General features: G+C 48.0%; 2 protein-coding genes across 3 annotated transcripts; one reads left to right on the forward strand and one right to left on the reverse strand.

The window, feature by feature from the left end:
* Positions 1-587: 587 nt before the first annotated feature.
* On the forward strand, positions 588-5,105 carry TOMM40L (translocase of outer mitochondrial membrane 40 like). 2 transcript variants are annotated; one of them, XM_055403246.2, is made up of 10 exons: positions 588-730; positions 942-1,191; positions 1,482-1,549; positions 1,850-1,942; positions 2,229-2,330; positions 2,477-2,582; positions 2,772-2,894; positions 3,009-3,085; positions 3,279-3,381; positions 3,519-5,105. In XM_055403246.2, exons 2-10 carry the CDS (start codon positions 1,077-1,079, stop codon positions 3,656-3,658), a joined length of 927 nt encoding a protein of 308 aa, XP_055259221.1. In that variant the 5' UTR covers positions 588-730; positions 942-1,076; the 3' UTR covers positions 3,659-5,105. The 2 variants fall into 2 exon arrangements, with proteins under 2 accessions (XP_055259221.1, XP_055259222.1); XM_055403247.2 differs by lacking the exon at positions 942-1,191 and having other exon boundaries at positions 661-730.
* On the reverse strand, positions 4,378-9,305 carry NR1I3 (nuclear receptor subfamily 1 group I member 3). Its single transcript, XM_088835972.1, has 9 exons — positions 9,165-9,305; positions 8,729-8,868; positions 8,025-8,155; positions 6,720-6,889; positions 6,152-6,291; positions 5,781-5,926; positions 5,570-5,686; positions 5,283-5,388; positions 4,378-4,507 (listed from the first exon to the last, which is right to left on the reverse strand). Exons 1-9 carry the CDS (start codon positions 9,303-9,305, stop codon positions 4,378-4,380), a joined length of 1,221 nt encoding a protein of 406 aa, XP_088692098.1.
* Positions 9,306-17,890: the final 8,585 nt, after the last annotated feature.

Consider the following 17,890-nt stretch of genomic DNA (forward strand, 5'->3'; position numbering starts at 1 on the left):
GATGCTTTTGAACTGTGGTGTTGGAGAAGACTCTTGAGAGTCCCTTGGACTGCAAGGAGATGCAACCAGTCCATTCTAAAGGAGATCAATCCTGGGTGTTCATTGGAAGGACTGATGCTAAAGCTGAAACTGCAATACTTTGGCCACCTCATGCGACGAGTTGACTCACTGGAAAAGAGTCTGATGCTAGGAGAAGTTGGGGGCGGGAGGAGAAGGGGACGACAGAGAGTGAGATGGCTGGATGGCATCACCGACTCTGTGGACATGAGTTTGAGTGAACTCCGGGAGTTGGTGATGGACAGGGAGGCCTGGCGTGCTGTGATTTATGGGGTCGCGGAGAGTCGGACACGACTGAGCGACTGAACTGAACTGAACTGAACTGAACTGAAGGACCTAACCAATCAAGTACCGCCTGTCCCTGCAGTGCCGGGGTTGGAGCTCTCTGGACTTAAGGTCAGCCACGCCTTTGCGTTCTCCTCTCCTATTGGCCAATGCTCGGCAGTCAAGCAACCTTTTCTTTCTTTCTTTTTTTAAAATTCATTGGGCGGAGCCGAATCAAAGAGGGTTGGGTCTCTGAAATCTTTTTTTTCGCCCGGTTCCAAGATGGCGTCCATGACCACGCTGGGGGTGCAGCGTGAAGCCGCAGTTCTGCCATCACTCAAGATGGCTGCCCCCATCAAGATGACCGGGGTGTGCCTGGGGGAAAGGGGCAGTATGATGGTCTGAGAAGGTAAGGGTTATTGCCTCATCGCAAGCCTCGCCATGGGGCCTAGGAATGAAGACTAGAAAGACTAGGAAGCTGGGTAAAGTCTGTGGTGGAGACGAGGATTAGAGAGTGGGGGAGGTTACAAGGGTGACAGCGGGATTAAAGATGAAATGGGAGTGTGCCTGGGGTTCAAGCTCCCCACCGGTGCTCTCTCCCCCTACTTTTCCTGTTCCAGGTCTAGCGTCGGATTATGTGGAAGTTTCTGGGACTGGGCAGCCGGATAATGGGGGGTGGGGCCCGTGGAGGGTAGAGGGAGCAACAGCGTCCTTTCCCAGGGGAACCCCCGCCCCTCCCTGACCTCTCTACTGAAATGGGGAACACACTGGGCCTGGCACCTATGGGGGCTTTGCCCCGCCGGAGCCCCCGTCGAGAGGAACCTCTCCCCAACCCTGGGAGCTTTGATGAGCTGCACCGGCTATGCAAAGGTGAGAAGACACCCAAGGCATTTGGGTGTCTCAAGTTGAAGGGGCAGAGAAGGGCGGGGTCTTGAGTGCTGGGTGTCCAGTGATGGGAGCAGAAAAGGGAGATCACAGCTGGGGCATGCAGCCTCAGGGAGGATCAGGCGACCCCATGGAGTGGAGCATTTCCTGTTGCAGGACTTGAGAGGAGGTCAGTTCCTCCAAAGCACTTCTGTGGGATTGAAAGGGGAGACTACTTCGTGGGGTAGGGGTTCCTTGTCTGCTTATTCCTTCCCTTCCCCCTCCCCTCCCTTCAGATGTATTCCCAGCACAGATGGAGGGAGTGAAGCTCGTTGTCAACAAGGTTCTGAGCAGCCATTTCCAGGTGCTCCCACTTCTCTGGCCCTCCTTACTATTCCTCCCTTCCTGCCCCTGGATCTTCTCCTTTCCTTTCGTGCGCCCCCCCTTAGCCAGGCCATATGGGACAAAAGAGGAGGGATATGGGGCCTTTTTGACTTCCTTTGCCTGTGGGACTTGTTGCTTTTAATCTGGTGACCCTCTGTATAATGTTTGGAATGTTTGGGTTTCTTAGAAGACCTGCCGGATGGGGAATAGATGAAGGGTGGGATGGGGGATTGAAATGCAGCAGGAACGCTGTCTCCTCCATTGAGTTCTCTTTCCTCAGGTGGCTCACACTGTGCATATGAGTGCTCTGGGTTTGCCAGGCTATCATCTTCATGCGGCCTATGCAGGGGACTGGCAACTTAGTCCCGCTGAGGTGAGGGCTCCGCTCACCTGGGTTATCTCCCCGAAAGCCCAGTTGGAACTCAGGTGTAGAGGAGGAGGAGATGTGTTTGTTATGGGGAAGACTGGGCAGGGTATGTCCTCTGTGTTTCTGCCGGGTGGGAGAAGGTGGGGGAAGCGTGTCTGTGTGCCGAGTTGAGAGTTTGTCTTTGTGATTCCACTAGGGGGTGCTGCGTACTGTTACAGAAACCCTACGTTTGGATTGAGGCCGCGCGGGGCGCCTCCGCTCGGTGTTTCTGACTGTGGACACTCTTCAACAGGTGTTCCCCACTGTGGTGGGGGATATGGACAGCAGTGGCAGCCTCAACGCCCAGGTCCTGCTCCTCTTGGCAGAGCGGCTCCGCGCCAAGGCGGTCTTTCAGGTGAGCGCGGTTCCTGCCTTCATCCCCTGGAGCATTGCGTCTTCCTCCCCCTTGAGCGGTCTGCCCTGGTGGCTGAGGGAGACGAGTAGAGGCAACAGTGATCCTAAAGGGAGAGGGAGACTTTACCTCCTGCTCTCCCTATCTAGACGCAGCAGGCCAAGTTCCTGACCTGGCAGTTTGATGGCGAGTACCGGGGGGATGACTACACAGCCACTCTGACCCTAGGCAATCCGGACCTGATTGGGGAATCAGGTGAGGATTGGGTACAGCGTTCTTGTGGTCTTGGCCACCCACCTGCTCGTGTTGACTATGCCTCGACACTGTCTGTTCGGTTCAGGGATCAGAGGGGAAACTCTGGGGACAGGCTGGGGTGGGGTCCGTTGGGAGTGAGAGAGCAGGCCTATCTCTGTGACTGACTCTGGGTCTCCCCACTCCCCACAGTGATCATGGTCGCCCACTTCCTGCAGAGCCTCACTCATCGACTGGTGCTGGGAGGAGAGCTGGTTTATCACCGGCGGCCAGGCGAAGAGGGGGCCATCCTGACGCTGGCTGGGAAGTACTCGGGTATGGGGTGAGGAAGAATAGTGATGGGGAGGGCAGTTCTGGACTTGGCTGGAGATGCTGGCCTGTGTTCTGCCGCAGTAACGCTCTTTTTCTCGTGTACTTTGGTTTTCACAGCCCTACACTGGGTAGCTACGCTGAATGTGGGCTCAGGTGGGGCCCATGCAAGTTATTACCACAGGGCAAATGAACAGGTGAGCCTACTGACCCCACCCCGACCCCCGGCAGGTCCCTGTGGACCCGCGCAGGCCCTGCTGACCTGCTGTGTTTTCCTGCCCACACTGCGTATACATTTCACGCTTGCCTTCATTCTGCCAGTCCCCTGTCAGGACTCCTCTTGTCTTCACCGAGACACAGCCGTCTCCCATCCTTGCCCACCATTCGCAGGTTCAGGTTGGAGTGGAGTTTGAAGCAAACACAAGGCTACAAGACACAACCTTCTCCTTTGGTTACCACCTGACTCTGCCCCAGGCCAACATGGTATTTAGAGGTGAGGGCTGCTCAGAGGATACTCTAAGGTGCTGAGGGATTGGGGCGGGCAGTGGGAGGGAAGCGCTGCCTTAAATCCGCTGACCCCTTTCTCCAAGCCCTGTTAAATAGCGTAGTGTGTATTCTCTTCCCCAACAGGCTTGGTGGATAGTAACTGGTGTGTGGGTGCTGTGCTGGAGAAGAAGATGCCCCCCCTGCCTGTCACCCTCGCCCTCGGAGCCTTCCTTAATCACTGGCGCAACAGATTCCACTGTGGCTTTAGCATCACTGTGGGCTGAGGTCACCCCAGAGCCAGCCCACACAACAGCTGGAGCCTGTGAGTCAGGTGTCCTTGGGCCAGAGCCCTCTCCAGAGCCCACCTTGCTGGGTGATCTCTGGGTCCCAAGAGCAGAGTGGGGACAGGACCACACTCTCCTCAGAACTGGAGCTGCCACAGGGGCAACTGCTGAGGCAGTGGTTTGAGTCTCCCACCTCTGCCATCAGTCCAGTATCATCTTCCCATGCTCTTATGGCTCTGGACTAGGGGAGAAGAATCAAGGGGTATGTCTGGCTGAATTCTCTCTCCTCACTCCCACCTCCTTTATTTCTCTGTGGATTAAAGCTCCTAGCCTCTTTCTCTTCAGAGCAGAAAAATCTGCATGGGATTCACTCCCCATCCTGTGTTCCATCCCAGAGTTTCCCAAACTGGGAAAAGAAGGGCTGAAGGGCTCAATCTTTGACCTCAGCAAGTGGGGCCCACCTGTTCCCAGAAGGAGCTTCTTTGCCTCTTAGCCCTGAGGCTTCCTCCTTCCCCATCCTCTGTGCTTCCGGAGAACAGCTTTGTCCCCACAGCCACCCCTCCCTCTCCCTGTTACTGCATGAAGAGGCAGTTACTGCTTTAATCTTTCTTTGCAACCAGTGGACTCCCTGTTTACTGTCTCCAACCTCTGGACTCAGGATTCTCCCCTTTCCAGTCCAGCGTGTCCAGGTGGGGCTGGGGAAGGAGGTAGATTGGGCCTCAGCTGCAGATCTCCTGGAGCAGTGGCATCATGGTGGACAGTCCCTGGATGTTCTGGATTTGGTACCAGAATGCATTGTGGATGCTTCGGAGATCAGCCAACAGGCCCAGCAACTTCGCATATAGAAACCTTTGTGGTCACCAGGGAAAGAGGAGAGAAATAAGGCAGCTAAGAGTCTTGTCCTGAGGCCCTGACCCCCTGAATTGCCTCTCAGTGAAGCTAGGTCTGAACACCAAGTTCCAAAGGGGCCTCTATACGACACTGACTTCTCTCACCATGCTGTTTTTCCTGAACCCAGAGCCCAGAGGGCCAAGTGACAGATCTTCAACTGTGTGGATCTGGCCTTGTAGAGCAGGTTCTAGAAGGTGGGTGTATTCTATGGTGTTATAACACACCCCTCTTCTGATCAAACTGGCACACTGAGGAATAAGCAAAACAGAAGTGGAGTGTGCCCCAGAGCCTGGTTAGCTCATGGACTGTGGGACCAGGGACTGGCTTTGACCATGAAACTGAATGACCATAACTTCAAGGGGAGCGAAAAATTAAAGGAATTGGACCAATGGAGAGGAGGGGAAGGGCCAAGAGAGTGAACAATACTCTTGATTAGGTTGCTTTAGTCTGGAGAAGTTGGCTTGGTGAGGTGATGGATGTCATTAATCTCAGGAATGCTGAGAGCCTGTGAGCTTCCACTTTGCATCTCTGCTGAATAAAAAGATCTGGAAAAAGTGAGATGAAACAGCAGTAGGAGCAATTTGAATGCCAAAACTCTGTGAAATGGGAGGGAAGGACTAGATCTCCAGGGGCCCTGGTTTTCCAAAGGTAAAGGACAGTAAAAGTACTCATCCTGAGTTCAGTTCACCCTAACCCCTTTGGTACAGCCTCCACATGCCCAGTCCCACCATACCGGTCCCGGGGACGTGGCTGCTGGCCTTGGATGTAGTTCTGCAGAGTCAGCGCCATCTCCTCTTGCAACTGATCGATCTCCTCCCTGCAGGTTATTCCAGGCCGGTCTGTAAGATAGGGAGTGAGGAAGGATAAGATGGGAGGTTGTGGGTGGCCTGGAGAGCCAAGACTGGGATAGACCCACTGCACAGGTTTGAAGACTGCAGGCCTGGATGGATGGATTGAGGGAGCTGGGAGTTTGGGCAGAGGCAGTACAATGAACGTTTCTGGGCTTTGGGGGCTGCTCACCAGGAGAGAAGAGGGCCATCGCAGCCATGAGCACGTACTCAGGCTCCTGGAGCTGCAGTCGGCGCAGTGTCCTATGGAAGCCAAAGAGGAACTCCAGAAACTCTTCCTGGAACCCCGCTGTGGGAGATACTAGGCTTAGGAGCCTGCGGGTCACCTCGCCACTTACCCGCCAAAGGGAAGCATGCCTGCTATCGTCCGAGCACCCTCTCACCTTGTGCTGCGTCTTCTATGGTGTAGCGAAGAGGCCCACAGAGGAAGTTTTGTGTTTGCAGACAGAAAGTGGTGTTAAGTGCAATATGACAGATTTCTATAGCTGCTCCCTTGAGAAGGGAGATCTGGTCCTCCATGGGCAAGGACCTGTGAGGAGCAGGAAACCTGCACTTTAGGCTGAACTTCAGAGAGGGAGAGGAACCCCCAGTTCTTATTGAGATGCTTAAAAGTCAAGCTGAGAATTCAAGATCTGGTACTCGAAAGGGCTGAGGGATGGGTTAGTTTGGTTAGTGAATGTTTTTTTTTTATGGAGTGGCACTATAATTTACTGGAGCAATTTCTTCCTGAAAGGCACGGGGAGGGGTCACATACCGAAAGAGGGGCAGATCCTTGGTGAACTTGATGATTTGCTGTACCATGAAAGTGTTGATATCTGCAAAATGCGTGAGCAGGGGCAGTACAGGGACCAGGGTGGGCAAGCGCTGGTGATGGATGAACAGATGAGCTGGTGGCTGCAGAGATCAGAGCCTGAGTGAGAGACCCCATCCTAGGGGTCTCTTAGGTTTCTCTAGTTTTATCTGATGGCTCAAACGGTAAAGAATCTGCCTGCAATACGGGAGATCCAGGTTTGATCCCTGTGTTGGGAAGATTCTCTGGAGGAGGAAATGGCAACCGACTCCAATATTCTTGCCTGGGAAACCCCATGGACAGAGAAGCCTGGTGGGCTACGGTCCATGGGGTCACAAAGAGTCAGACACAACTAAGCGACTAACCCAACACTTTTCTCTTGGAAGGATTCCAGGCTGAGAAGTCTACCTCGGCTGGGGTTCTGGAGAAGTCCTGTCCTCTATCAGGGCATGGCACACAGTCCCCTCCCTCAGGCCAGCCTCTTTGGGCACCTTTTTTGTCTTATTTCATCTTGAATCCTATAAATGCTCACCCTGAACTGCACAAACTGGTCAAACATGGTGCCCACATGGCGAGCGTGGGCCCCCAGGAGTGTCCGGACTAGCTCTTTCTGCTCCTTACTCAGCTGCATCGATGCTTGCTGTGCCCGTCGCTGGGCCTGTCTTGCGCGCCGCAATGCCAGGGCTTCTGCCGATAGGATCACTGTGCCCGGGGAAGGGATGTGACAAAGCTATTGAGACCAGCAGAGAGCACGTCTCTCTGCCAGCCCCTGGCTTGGGACCCTTGGACACTGCACAATGGACACAAGGAGGGAGCAGAGTTCCTGAGGTTTCCTTGCGCTCGACTGGAGTCCCAGAGGCTCCAGGTGGCAGGGGATCCTGTACATTTTCTCCAACCTGTGGGACACTGTGGCAGGAACCAGTGCACTGTGTGGGGAAGGGAAGGATGGACAATAAAGTGGGGAAGGGATTAGATGTTTGGCGAGGGCGGGCTCGTGGTACCAAAAACATCACCTTATGTTGCAATAGCTTTATAATTTCAAAGCTTCTGAGGTTAGGTCTCAGTGAATGAAACAATCCTATGGGTAGAGAGGGCAGGTGTGATTTCCATGTTTTTCAGAAACATAGGCTGACATTCTAGTTCCAGGTCCAAGGTCACAAAATACTTATGTGATGTAGACTGGATTCAAGATTTTTTGACTTCTACAGTTTCTTTTCTACTGCTCCATGATGAAAAGTAATGTGAAGTCACAAAGAAAATAAGACGGGTCTGGTGAATACTGACACTCCAGTTTCCAGCTGAGTGTACTTAGGCAAGCTGATTTCTGTTAGTTTAAGTTTATTACAAGTTACATTGTCTTTTGGGGGCTGAACCTAATTACTTGGCACTGAGAAAAAAATTAAATCAATTACTGAGTAGTTACTAAGTAACAGGCACTATACTTGAGAGAGAGAGAGGAGAAAAAGCAAGAATACCTAGGAAAAGAGCATTCCGGGTAGAGGGTATGGCAAGTGCAAGTTACGTAAGTCCCCAGGAGAGTGTACTTTGGTGTGTTTGAGAATGGCATTGCCATCAGTGTGGCTGGGATGGATTCAGCAAGGGGAAGAGTAGGAAGTAAAGTCTGAGAGGTGGTATGGCAGACATGGGACTGTGAGACCATGGACCATAAGAGAGATGAGGAGCCCTTGGAGATCTTGAGCAGGATAGTGACATTGTCTGACTCGTTTCAGAAAGCTTACTGTGTCTTCCATGTGGAGAATGATGCTGTGGGAACAAGGGCAAAACATAGTCAGGGGAAGACACAGTGGATTCTCGGGATGGTAGGGGGCCAACTCACTGTCCTTCTTCATGCCAGCATCCAAGCACTTCTGTAACCTGCAGGCGGGGCAGTGGCGCCTCTGGGCCTTGTTGACCTCACAGCTTCCAGCGAAGGGGCACGTGAGACTGGTGCTTTTGTTGACTGTTCGCCTGTGGAGACAGACATTGTGAGGGTCAGGGATGGCAGCAAGCAGGTGGGTATGTGAGGGGCCACAATGATACGATCCCAAAGAATCTATGGTGGGGATTCCCTGGTGGTCCAGTGGTTAGCACTCGGTGCTTTCACTGCCAAGGGCCCGGATTCGATCCCTGGTTGGGGAACTAAAATCCTGAATCTGTGGTGACGTGGGCTAATCTTAGCTGTGTCCAGAAGTCCCTAGGGGTAGGGAGGACACACTACATCTCAAGCATTTCTGTGGGGCACAGAATCAGTCAGGAAAGTCTATGCTTTCTATAGACTATACTAGTTTGGTGCTTTGCAGGTAGTGAGCACACTTGACTAAGGGGCTGTGTCCACGGGACACACACTCTGCCTCCCTTTGTTCTTTTGCCACATGTTTATACAGTGGTGAGGTTGCCAGCCTGTCACATGCTAGCTACAGGGTGGTTAGGTTCCAAGATGCAAGAGCACTGTAGCTGGACAAGCCCTGGTGTGTGCCGAGGCTTAAAGGGTGCCTAGCGGGCAGTTTGGGAGGTTGTTTGTGTTGAGAAGGAGGTTCTCACCTGAAGAAACCCTTGCAGCCCTCACAAGTCAGGGCATGGAAGTGGTAGCCTGTAGCCCGGTCCCCACACACTGCGCAATTCCTCGGTTCGTCTTCCCCACTGACCATGGCTTCAGGTATTGGGGTGGCTGTCACAGGCCCCTGAATTTGGGAGGGGTTAGCAGTCAGCTCTGGACCCCCCTTGACATTAGGCCCCCCTTCTGCAGAGCCTCTCCCCAAACCTACTCTGGGCCTGACCCCCTGTACTATCTGCACTTCATTGCTTTTAATCTCTGCCCACCAGAAGATCTCCTACCTGCTCCTCTTACACAGCATGTAACCTGCAGGCCACAGAATCTGGTGTTGGATTCTTCTCCCCAGACACCCCCTCTGACCTACTTTCCGCTTGATCTCAGGAGCTGCCAGTGTTTAGAGTTAGGGATTATGGCCCGCAGTACCTGGAAAACAAGGAACTTCTGTTGTGTGTAGCCTCCGTTGTTCTCAGCGATTACCTGGATGGGGCACAGACTCTGGACCCAGGGCAAAGACTTGGGTGGGAGGTTTTCCCAGCATGCCCATGGTGCTGGCTGCTGGCACATGGGGAGGGACCCTGGCAGGAGGGGACCTCGTGACTCATTGGAAACTGCTCCTTATCAGAGCCATAGGGAATTTCCCTACTGCCGAGTTTCTTGTTAGATCTGCAGCCTCCTCTGTATATGGATTCTGGACAAGCTGAGAGGGTGGAGGGAGAGATGGAGACAAGAAGCTTTTTCACATGTGGTATGTCCACAGTGAAAGAATAGGCATAACAATTGTGCACTGCTCCTCTAAGGTAAGTTCTTCAAAAGAGACTGGGGCCTAATTCAGAGCTTATGTATAAAGAGCTAGAAGAGGCACCACTTCTGAAGCAGGGAGGGCTGAGAATTAAATCAGAGTGGCCTCTAGAACGTTAGAGGTATTTGGGATTGATCTGGGGACTCGCGCACCAGAGATGGCTTCATAGGAGTGTGCCCACGAAGTCACACAGGCTCTGTGCTCAGAGGGATCTTCAGTTCAGTTCAGTTCAGTCGCTCAGTCGTGTCCGACTCTCCGCGACCCCATGAATCACAGCACGCCAGGCCTCCCTGTCCATCACCAACTCCCGGAGTACACTCAAACTCATGTCCACAGAGTCGGTGATGCCATCCAGCCATCTCATTCTCCGTCGTCCCCTTCTCCTCCCGCCCCCAACCTTTCCCAGCATCAGAGTCTTTTCCAGTGAGTCAACTCGTCTCATGAGGTGGCCAAAGTATTGGAGTTTCAGCTTTAGCATCAGTCCCTCCAATGAACATCCAGGATTGATCTCCTTTAGAATGGACTGGTTGGATCTCCTTGCAGTATAAGGGACTCTCAAGAGTCTTCTCCAACACCACAGTTCAAAAGCATCGATTCTTCGGCGATCAGCTTTCTTCACAGTCCAACTCTCACATCCATACGTGACCACGGGAAAAACCATTGCCTTGACTAGACGGACCTTGGTCGGCAAAGTAATGTCTCTGCTTTTTAATATACTATCAAGGTTGGTCATAACTTTCCTTCCAAGGAGCAAGCGTCTTTTAATTTCATGGCTGCAATCAGCATCTGCAGTGATTTTGGAGCCCAAAAAAACAAAGTCTGACACTGTTTCCACTGTTTTTCCATCTATTTCCCATGAAGTGATGGGACCAGATGCCATGATCTTTGTTTTCTGAATGTTGAGCTTCAAGCCAACCTTTTCACTCTCCTCTTTCACTTTCATCAAGAGGCTTTTGAGTTCCTCTTCACTTTCTGCCATAAGGGTAGTGTCATCTGCATATCTGAGGTTATTGATATTTCTCCTGGCAATCTTGATTCCAGCTTGTGCTTCTTCCAGCCCAGCATTCCTCATGATGTACTCTGCATATAAGTTAAATAAGCAAGGTGACAATATACAACCTTGACGCACTCCTTTTCCTATTTGGAACCAGTCTGTTGTTCCATGACCGGTTCTAACTGTTGCTTCCTGACCTGCATACAGGTTTCTCAAGAGGCAGGTCAGGTGGTCTGGGATTCCCATCTCTTTCAGAATGTTCCACAGTTTATTGTGATCCACACAGTCAAAGGCTTTGGCATAGTCAATGAAGCAGAAATAGATGTTTTTCTGAAACTCTCTTGCTTTCTCCATGATCCAGCGGATGTTGGCAATTTGATCTCTGGTGCCTCTGCCTTTTCTAAAACCTGCTTGAACATCTGGGAGTTCACGGTTTACATACTGCTGAAGCCTGGCTTGGAGAATTTTGAGCATGACTTTACTAGCGTGGGAGATGAGTGCAATTGTGCGGTAGTTTGAGCATTCTTTGGCATTGCCTTTCTTTGGGATTGGAATGAAGACTGACCTCTTCCAGTCCTGTGGCCACTGCTGAGTTTTCCAAATCTGCTGGCATATTGAGTGCAGCACTTTCACAGCATCATCTTTCAAGACTTGAAATAGCTCAACTGGAATTCCATCACCACCACTAGCTTTGTTCGTAGTGATGCTTTCTAAGGCCCACTTGACTTCACATTCCAAGATGTCTGGCTCTGCTGCTGCTGCTAAGTCACTTCAGTCGTGTCCAACTCTGTGTGACCCCACAGACGGAAGCCCACCAGGCTCCCCCGTCCCTGGGATTCTCCAGGCAAGAACACTGGAGTGGGTTGCCATTTCCTTCTCCAATGTGTGAAAGTGGAAAGTGAAAGTGAAGTCGCTCAGTCGTGTCCGACCCTTAGCGACCCCACGGACTGCAGCCTACCAGGCTCCTCCATCCGTGGGATTTTCTAGGCAAGAGTACTGGAGTGGCTTGCCATTGCCTTCTCCGTGTCTGGCTCTAGGGTTTGTTTTAATGCTCTGCTATTTCTACTGGCTTGAAATTCTTAATGTTGGGCTCTGCATTTTCGTTTTTCAGTGGGCCCTGCAAATTATGTACCTGGTCCTGTATGGAGCCAAGATGAAGGACTTCTAAATAATAAGTTTAAGAATCAGAAGTAGGAGCCTTCACCATGATTGTCTAGTGCTCCATAAATATTGAAGAATATTTTTGCAAGTATAAAAAGTGTGCATCTGTTCAGATGGCCAAGAGGCACTTGAAAAGATGCTCAACATCATTAATTATTAGAGAAATGCAAATCAAAACTACAATGAGATATCACCTCATCCCAGTCAGAATGGCCATCATCAAAAAGTTTACAAGCAATAAATGTTGGAGAGGGTGTGAAGAAAAGGGAACACTCCTACACTGTTGGTAGGAATGTAAATTGGTGCAGTCATTATGGAGAACAGTAAGGCGATTCCTTAAAAACTAAAAATAGAGCTACCATATGACCCTGCACTCCCACTCCTGGGCATATGTCCAGAGAAAACTGTGGTTTGAAAGGATACATATACCCCAGTGTTCACTGTAATGCTGTTTACAATAGCCAAGGCATGGAAGCAACCTAAATGTCCATTGACAGATGAATGAAGAAGATGTGGTACATATATACAATGGAATATTACTCAAGCATTGAAAAGAATGAAATAATGCCATTTGCAGCAACATGGAGGGACCTGGAGATTATCATACTGAGTAAAGTAAATCAGACAAAGACAAATTCATATGATACTGCCTATATGCAGAAGCTAAAAAATGATACAACTGAACTTATTTACAAAACAGAAACAGACTCACAGACATAGAAAACAGATTTATGGTTACCAAAGGGGGAAGGTGGGTAGGAAATGGGGAGTTTGGGATTGACACATACACATGACTATTTCTAAAATAGGTAACCAATAAGGACCTATGGTATAGCACAGAGAAATCTGCTCAATATTCTGTAATAATATACATAGGAAAAGAATTTGAAAAAGATTGATATATGTAAAACTGAATCACTTTGCTTACACCTTAAACCAATACAATATTGTAAATCAACTACTGTTGCTGTTATTGTTTAGTTGGTAAGTCATGTCTGGCGTTTTGCGACCCCATGGAGTGTAACCCACCAGACTCTGTCCATGGGATTTCCCAGGCAAGAGTACTGGAGTGGGTTGCCATTTCCCTCTCCAGGGGATCTTCTTGACACAGGGATCTAACATCTCCCTCACTGGCAGGAGGATTCTTTACCACTGAACCACCAAGGAAACCCGAATCAACCACAGTTGATTAAAATAAAAAGTAAGAATTCCGAAAAGAAAAAGTGTGTATACAACAATCTCTCCCAAATTTATGAATGGAAAAAAATAATTTCAAAAGCTATTTGGATGTGTTGGGGATGGGTAACATGTTGGATAAATCTATGCTGGATAAATGTGATTGTGAAAACACTGCAGTAAGGTACAAATCTCAATCTTTCACCTTGAAAGTTGTTTCTCGGCACACATCTCCATGGGTGTTCGTTGTTCCCGCACTTATATAGTCTTCTCCCACTAGAATGCAGCAGTTTTGCTTTTTGTCATATTGTTCGTTTCTTCAGTTAAGGGCTAAATTATAACTAATGTTGCTCTGACAATGAGTTAAAAACCAAATGCAGGCTAGAACCATAAAAATACACTTAGAGACAAAGAGAAGAGACTGGGTTAGAAAGAGCTTTGTTTAGCTCCTCTTCATCTCAAGTAGGTACAACATCTGACTATGTATAGCTTACTGCCTTTGGGAGTAAGCTGAGTTCCAGAGAGCACAGACTTGGGTCTGGTCCTTGCGTATTTATGCTTGTGCACGTTGTTATCTTTGCTTGAGTGGGACTCTTGTGAGAATTTACACTAACTCAGTCAATCAACGAATACTGAGAACCTCCTATATATTAGACACTAGGGATGAAAATGGAGAAGGCAATGGCAAGCCACTCCAGTACTCTTGCCTAGAAAATCCCATGGATGGAGGAGTCTGGTGGGCTGCAGTCCGTGAGGTCGCTAAGGGTTGGACACGACTGAGTGACTTCACTTTCACTTTTCACTTTCACACATTGGAGAAGGAAATGGCAACCCACTCCAGTGTTCTTGCCTGGAGAATCCCAGGGACGGGGGAGCCTGGTGGGCTTCCATCTATGGGGTCACACAGAGTCGGACACGACTGAAGTGACTTAGCAGCAGCAGCAGGGATAAAAAAGATAAATAAAAGTCCAAGGGAAAAAAAGATGAATAAGATGCTCTCCTGCCCTTGTGGAGTTTAAACATGCGGAGTGGGGAGACAGACCTTTAAATAGGTATAAGGAAATATAACCAGAGACTTCCCGGGAAGTCCAGTGGTTAAGACTCCATGCTTTCAATTCAGGGGGCACAGGTCTGATCCCTGGCTGGGGAACTAAGATCCCACTGGGTGGTGAGGCAAAAAAAAAAAAAAAGAAATATAATCAAATCACTGATGATGCTATGCACAGAGCTTTATGGAACCACAGAAGAGGGACATTTAATCCTGCTTTGGCAAAGAGGTGTTGAGGAGGAGGCAGGAAAGGCTTTCTGAAGAAATGACAACTGAGTTGATTTTTAAAGGATAATGAGGAGTTAGCCAGATTAAAAAATAAGAGGTAGTTCAGGTAGAGGGTGCAACCTGAGAAGTTCGAGAAGCCAGATACAATAAAGTAGATATGGTAGAACCACAAACAGGCTTTTCTTGCCGGAGCATAACATTTCAGGCTGGAGTGGGAAGAGGCAAGTCTAGTGAGATGGGCTATGAGGCTGGGATGTCGGTAGTGCTGGTTCATGGGTGACCTTGTGTGCTGGAGATAGCAGCTTAAGTCCATCAGGAAGCTTTTAAAGGATAAAATGGGAAATGACACGGTCAGATCTGTTGTAGATAGCTAACAAATGACTTTTTGGAAGATGGATCCGGGTGTTGGGGGCAGGACTGGAGGCAAAGAAACCAGCTGGAACTCTTGCCAGAAAGCAGATGCAGGGTTGATAAGCCTGATCTAGGCTAGTGGGAGGATATGGTGGAGGAGAGGGTTTTGAAAAATACATGGGAGATGAAGTACTTGGAACTTGGTGATTACTAGCATGTCTGCGTTGAGAAAGAGGAAGAGGAGGTAAAGAAGACTCCAGGTTCCTAGCATGGGTGATTGAGGGAACGGTGGCACCACCAGCTGGGGTAGAGACTACAGAAGGAGTATAGGGCCCTCCATGCTTGGGCCCATATCCACTTTCACAGTTGCAAGTTGCCTTCAGCATTAAGTTATTAGGTCCCCACTCTGTGGTGAGGAGCCACGGGGAGGGAGAAAAGAGAGGGTTCCCATTATTTACTGTCTGATTATGGAGACTGCATAAATAAATGGAACTTCTAGTTCTTACAAGGAAATGTATAATCAAACTCTAACTTGTGTGGTAAAGGTCATGTTTCATATTATAGGTATTGCTTCATTAATTTGTTCTTATTATGAGCAGTATACTGTGTAAGAATCCTTACTAATATTTACTCTAAAAGATAGGTAATATCACCCCTTTAAAGATGAGGAAACTGAGGCCAGAGAGTGTGAATAACTTGTGCAAGGACTACTATACCCAACAGTTTATTAGATGACTTTACTTGGATGTCACATAGGCATCTCAAATTCAGTATGTCTAAAATGGAGCTTTATGATACCGAAAGTACAAGCAACATAATAAAAAAACCCAAGTATTAATAGTTACAATTTGTGCTTCCCAGGTGGCATTGGTGATAAAGAACCCGCTTGCCAAGGCAGATGTAAGAGATGTAAAAGACTCGGATTCAATCTCTGCTTTGGAAGATCCCCTGGAGTAGGAAAAGGCAATCCTCTCCAGTCTTCTTGCCTGGAAAATTCCATGGACAAAGGAGCCTGGCGGGTCACAGTCAATGGACTGCAAAGTATAGGACATGACCGAGTGACTGAGCAGGCCTGTACAGTACAGTGTGCACATCAAACAAAAAGGCTTCTCACAGAAAAAGAAATGAACAACAAACTGACAAGGCCACTTATGAATGGGAGAAAATACTGGCGAGCCACACATCTGGTGAGAGGTTACTATCCCAAATGAGAGGTTACTACACAAAATATCATGCAACTCAATAGCAAAACCCCAAATAATCCAATTTTAAAATGAGCAAAGGACCTGAATAGACAGTTTTCCAAAGGAAATATTCAAATGGCCAACAAGTACATGAAAAGGTGCTTAACATCATTAATTTTTGTGGAAATACAAATCAAAACCACAATTGAGATGTCATCTCACATCTGTTAGAATGACTATCATGAAAAGGCAAGAAATATAAAATTTGTGAACTACTATGCTGTACACCTGAAACTTATATTGTTCATCAACTATACCTCAATAAAAAAAAATCTAAAAATAAAAAAAGACAAGAAATAACAATTGGTGGTGAGGATGTGGAGAAAAGGGAAACCTTGTGTACTGTTGGTGTAAATTGCTGCAACCACTGTGGAAAAAGGATGGCAGTTCATCAAAAAATTAAAAATAGAACTACAATGTGATCCAACAATACCACATTTAGGGGCATATCTGAAGGGAACAAAATCACAAAGAGATATCTATATCTCCATGATCATTGCAGCCATATTTGTAATATTCAAGACATGGAAACCACCTAACTGGCCATCAATAGATACACGGATAAAGGAGATATAATATATATGTTATATACATATACAATTTTATATATGTATCATATTATATCCATTTAAGGTATGTTATATATTTAATTCAGTCATTAAAAAAAAAGGAAATTCTACCATTTGTGACAACATGGGTAGACCCTGAGGGAATTATGCTAACAGAATAAGAAAAAGACAAATACTGTATGATCTCACCTATAAGTGGAATCTAAAAAAACTCAAACTCATAGAAATAAGAGATTAGATTTTTGGTTGGCAGAGGAAGGGGGAAAGGGTCTTTGGCTGAAGCTGGTCAGAAGGCACAAATTCCTAGTTATAACTTAAATGCTGAGGTTGTAATATACAACATGGTGACTATAGTTAACAAAACTATATTGTATATTTGAAGATTGCTAAGAGAGAAGACCTTAAAAGTTCTCATTACAAGGAAAAAATTATAATTATGTGATGAATCATTTTTCAATATGTACATATCAAATCATTATGCTGTTCACCTTAAACTTATACAATGTTATATGTCAATTGTAGCTCAGTAAAAATTGAAAAAATAAAACAAAATAGAAATCATTGTCAACTCCCCACAAACTAACCTAACCCCACAACTCTCCTATATAACCTAACTTGGTGACTATCCCAACATGTAAAAGTAGAAAGAGCATGGAGTTTGGAGTCATTCAGATCTAAGTTCAAATTTTGACTCATGTTCTTGCTTGTTGAATTTCTTTCTTTCTTTCTCTCTCTCTCTTTTTTTTCTCCTTTCCTAACTATTTGATGTCACTGAGAACCAGCTCCATGAGAGTCAGATATCATCAGGCTGGCCCATTCCCAGACTGGGGAAGGGAGGCTGATGTTGATTAGGGAGGAGTTCAGGCTAGAGGAGAGGTTCTCTGGCTGAGGGCTGCCCTTCACTTGGGCAAAAGAATTGTCCTGAACCATTTTTTTCCCCCCGAACTGAGGAATGAACCCTTACCCTTGGAAGTGAAAGCATGGAGCCCTAACCACTGGACCCTCCAGGAATTCCCTGGCCCCGAGCCTTCTTATTCTTGGAGGAGTTCACCTTGCCGTTCTTTGAGATGGAGTAGCTTTAGGAACACACCTCTCTGACTGTGCTCCTCTGTGTGTAGAACTGCTCCCCCAGTTCCAGGGTCTCTCCGTTTGAGCAAACTCAGACTGGGAGGTGCTGCAGGATGCCCGTGGCATCCACGGTGGACAGGTTGTGAGGGTTAACTCATGTCCTTGCCCTCTTCCATCATGCTTGTCCCAGCCCAGGTCTGAAAAACATCTGTGTTGGTTGTAGCCTGGTAGATTAAACTCTCTGAACTTCATTTTTCTTACTTGGAAAAAGGGGCTAGTGATACCCACTAACTCAGTTTGTTGTGAAGATTAAACAAATTAATATATGTTGGTGATGGATAGGGAGGCCTGGAGTGCTGTGATTCATGGGGTCGCGGAGAGTCAGACACGACTGAGCGACTGAACTGAACTGAACTGAACTGAACTGAACTGAAACTTCCTTACACAGTGCTTGAATCATGGAAGGGAGTGAAGACATATTCATTCTCCTGCCCTCTTTGCTTCCTTCCTC

The sequence above is a fragment of the Moschus berezovskii genome, chromosome 4 (genome assembly GCF_049115385.1).
Source record: "Moschus berezovskii isolate FMDL1 chromosome 4, NW_MosBer_1.0, whole genome shotgun sequence".
NCBI lineage: Eukaryota > Metazoa > Chordata > Mammalia > Artiodactyla > Moschidae > Moschus > Moschus berezovskii.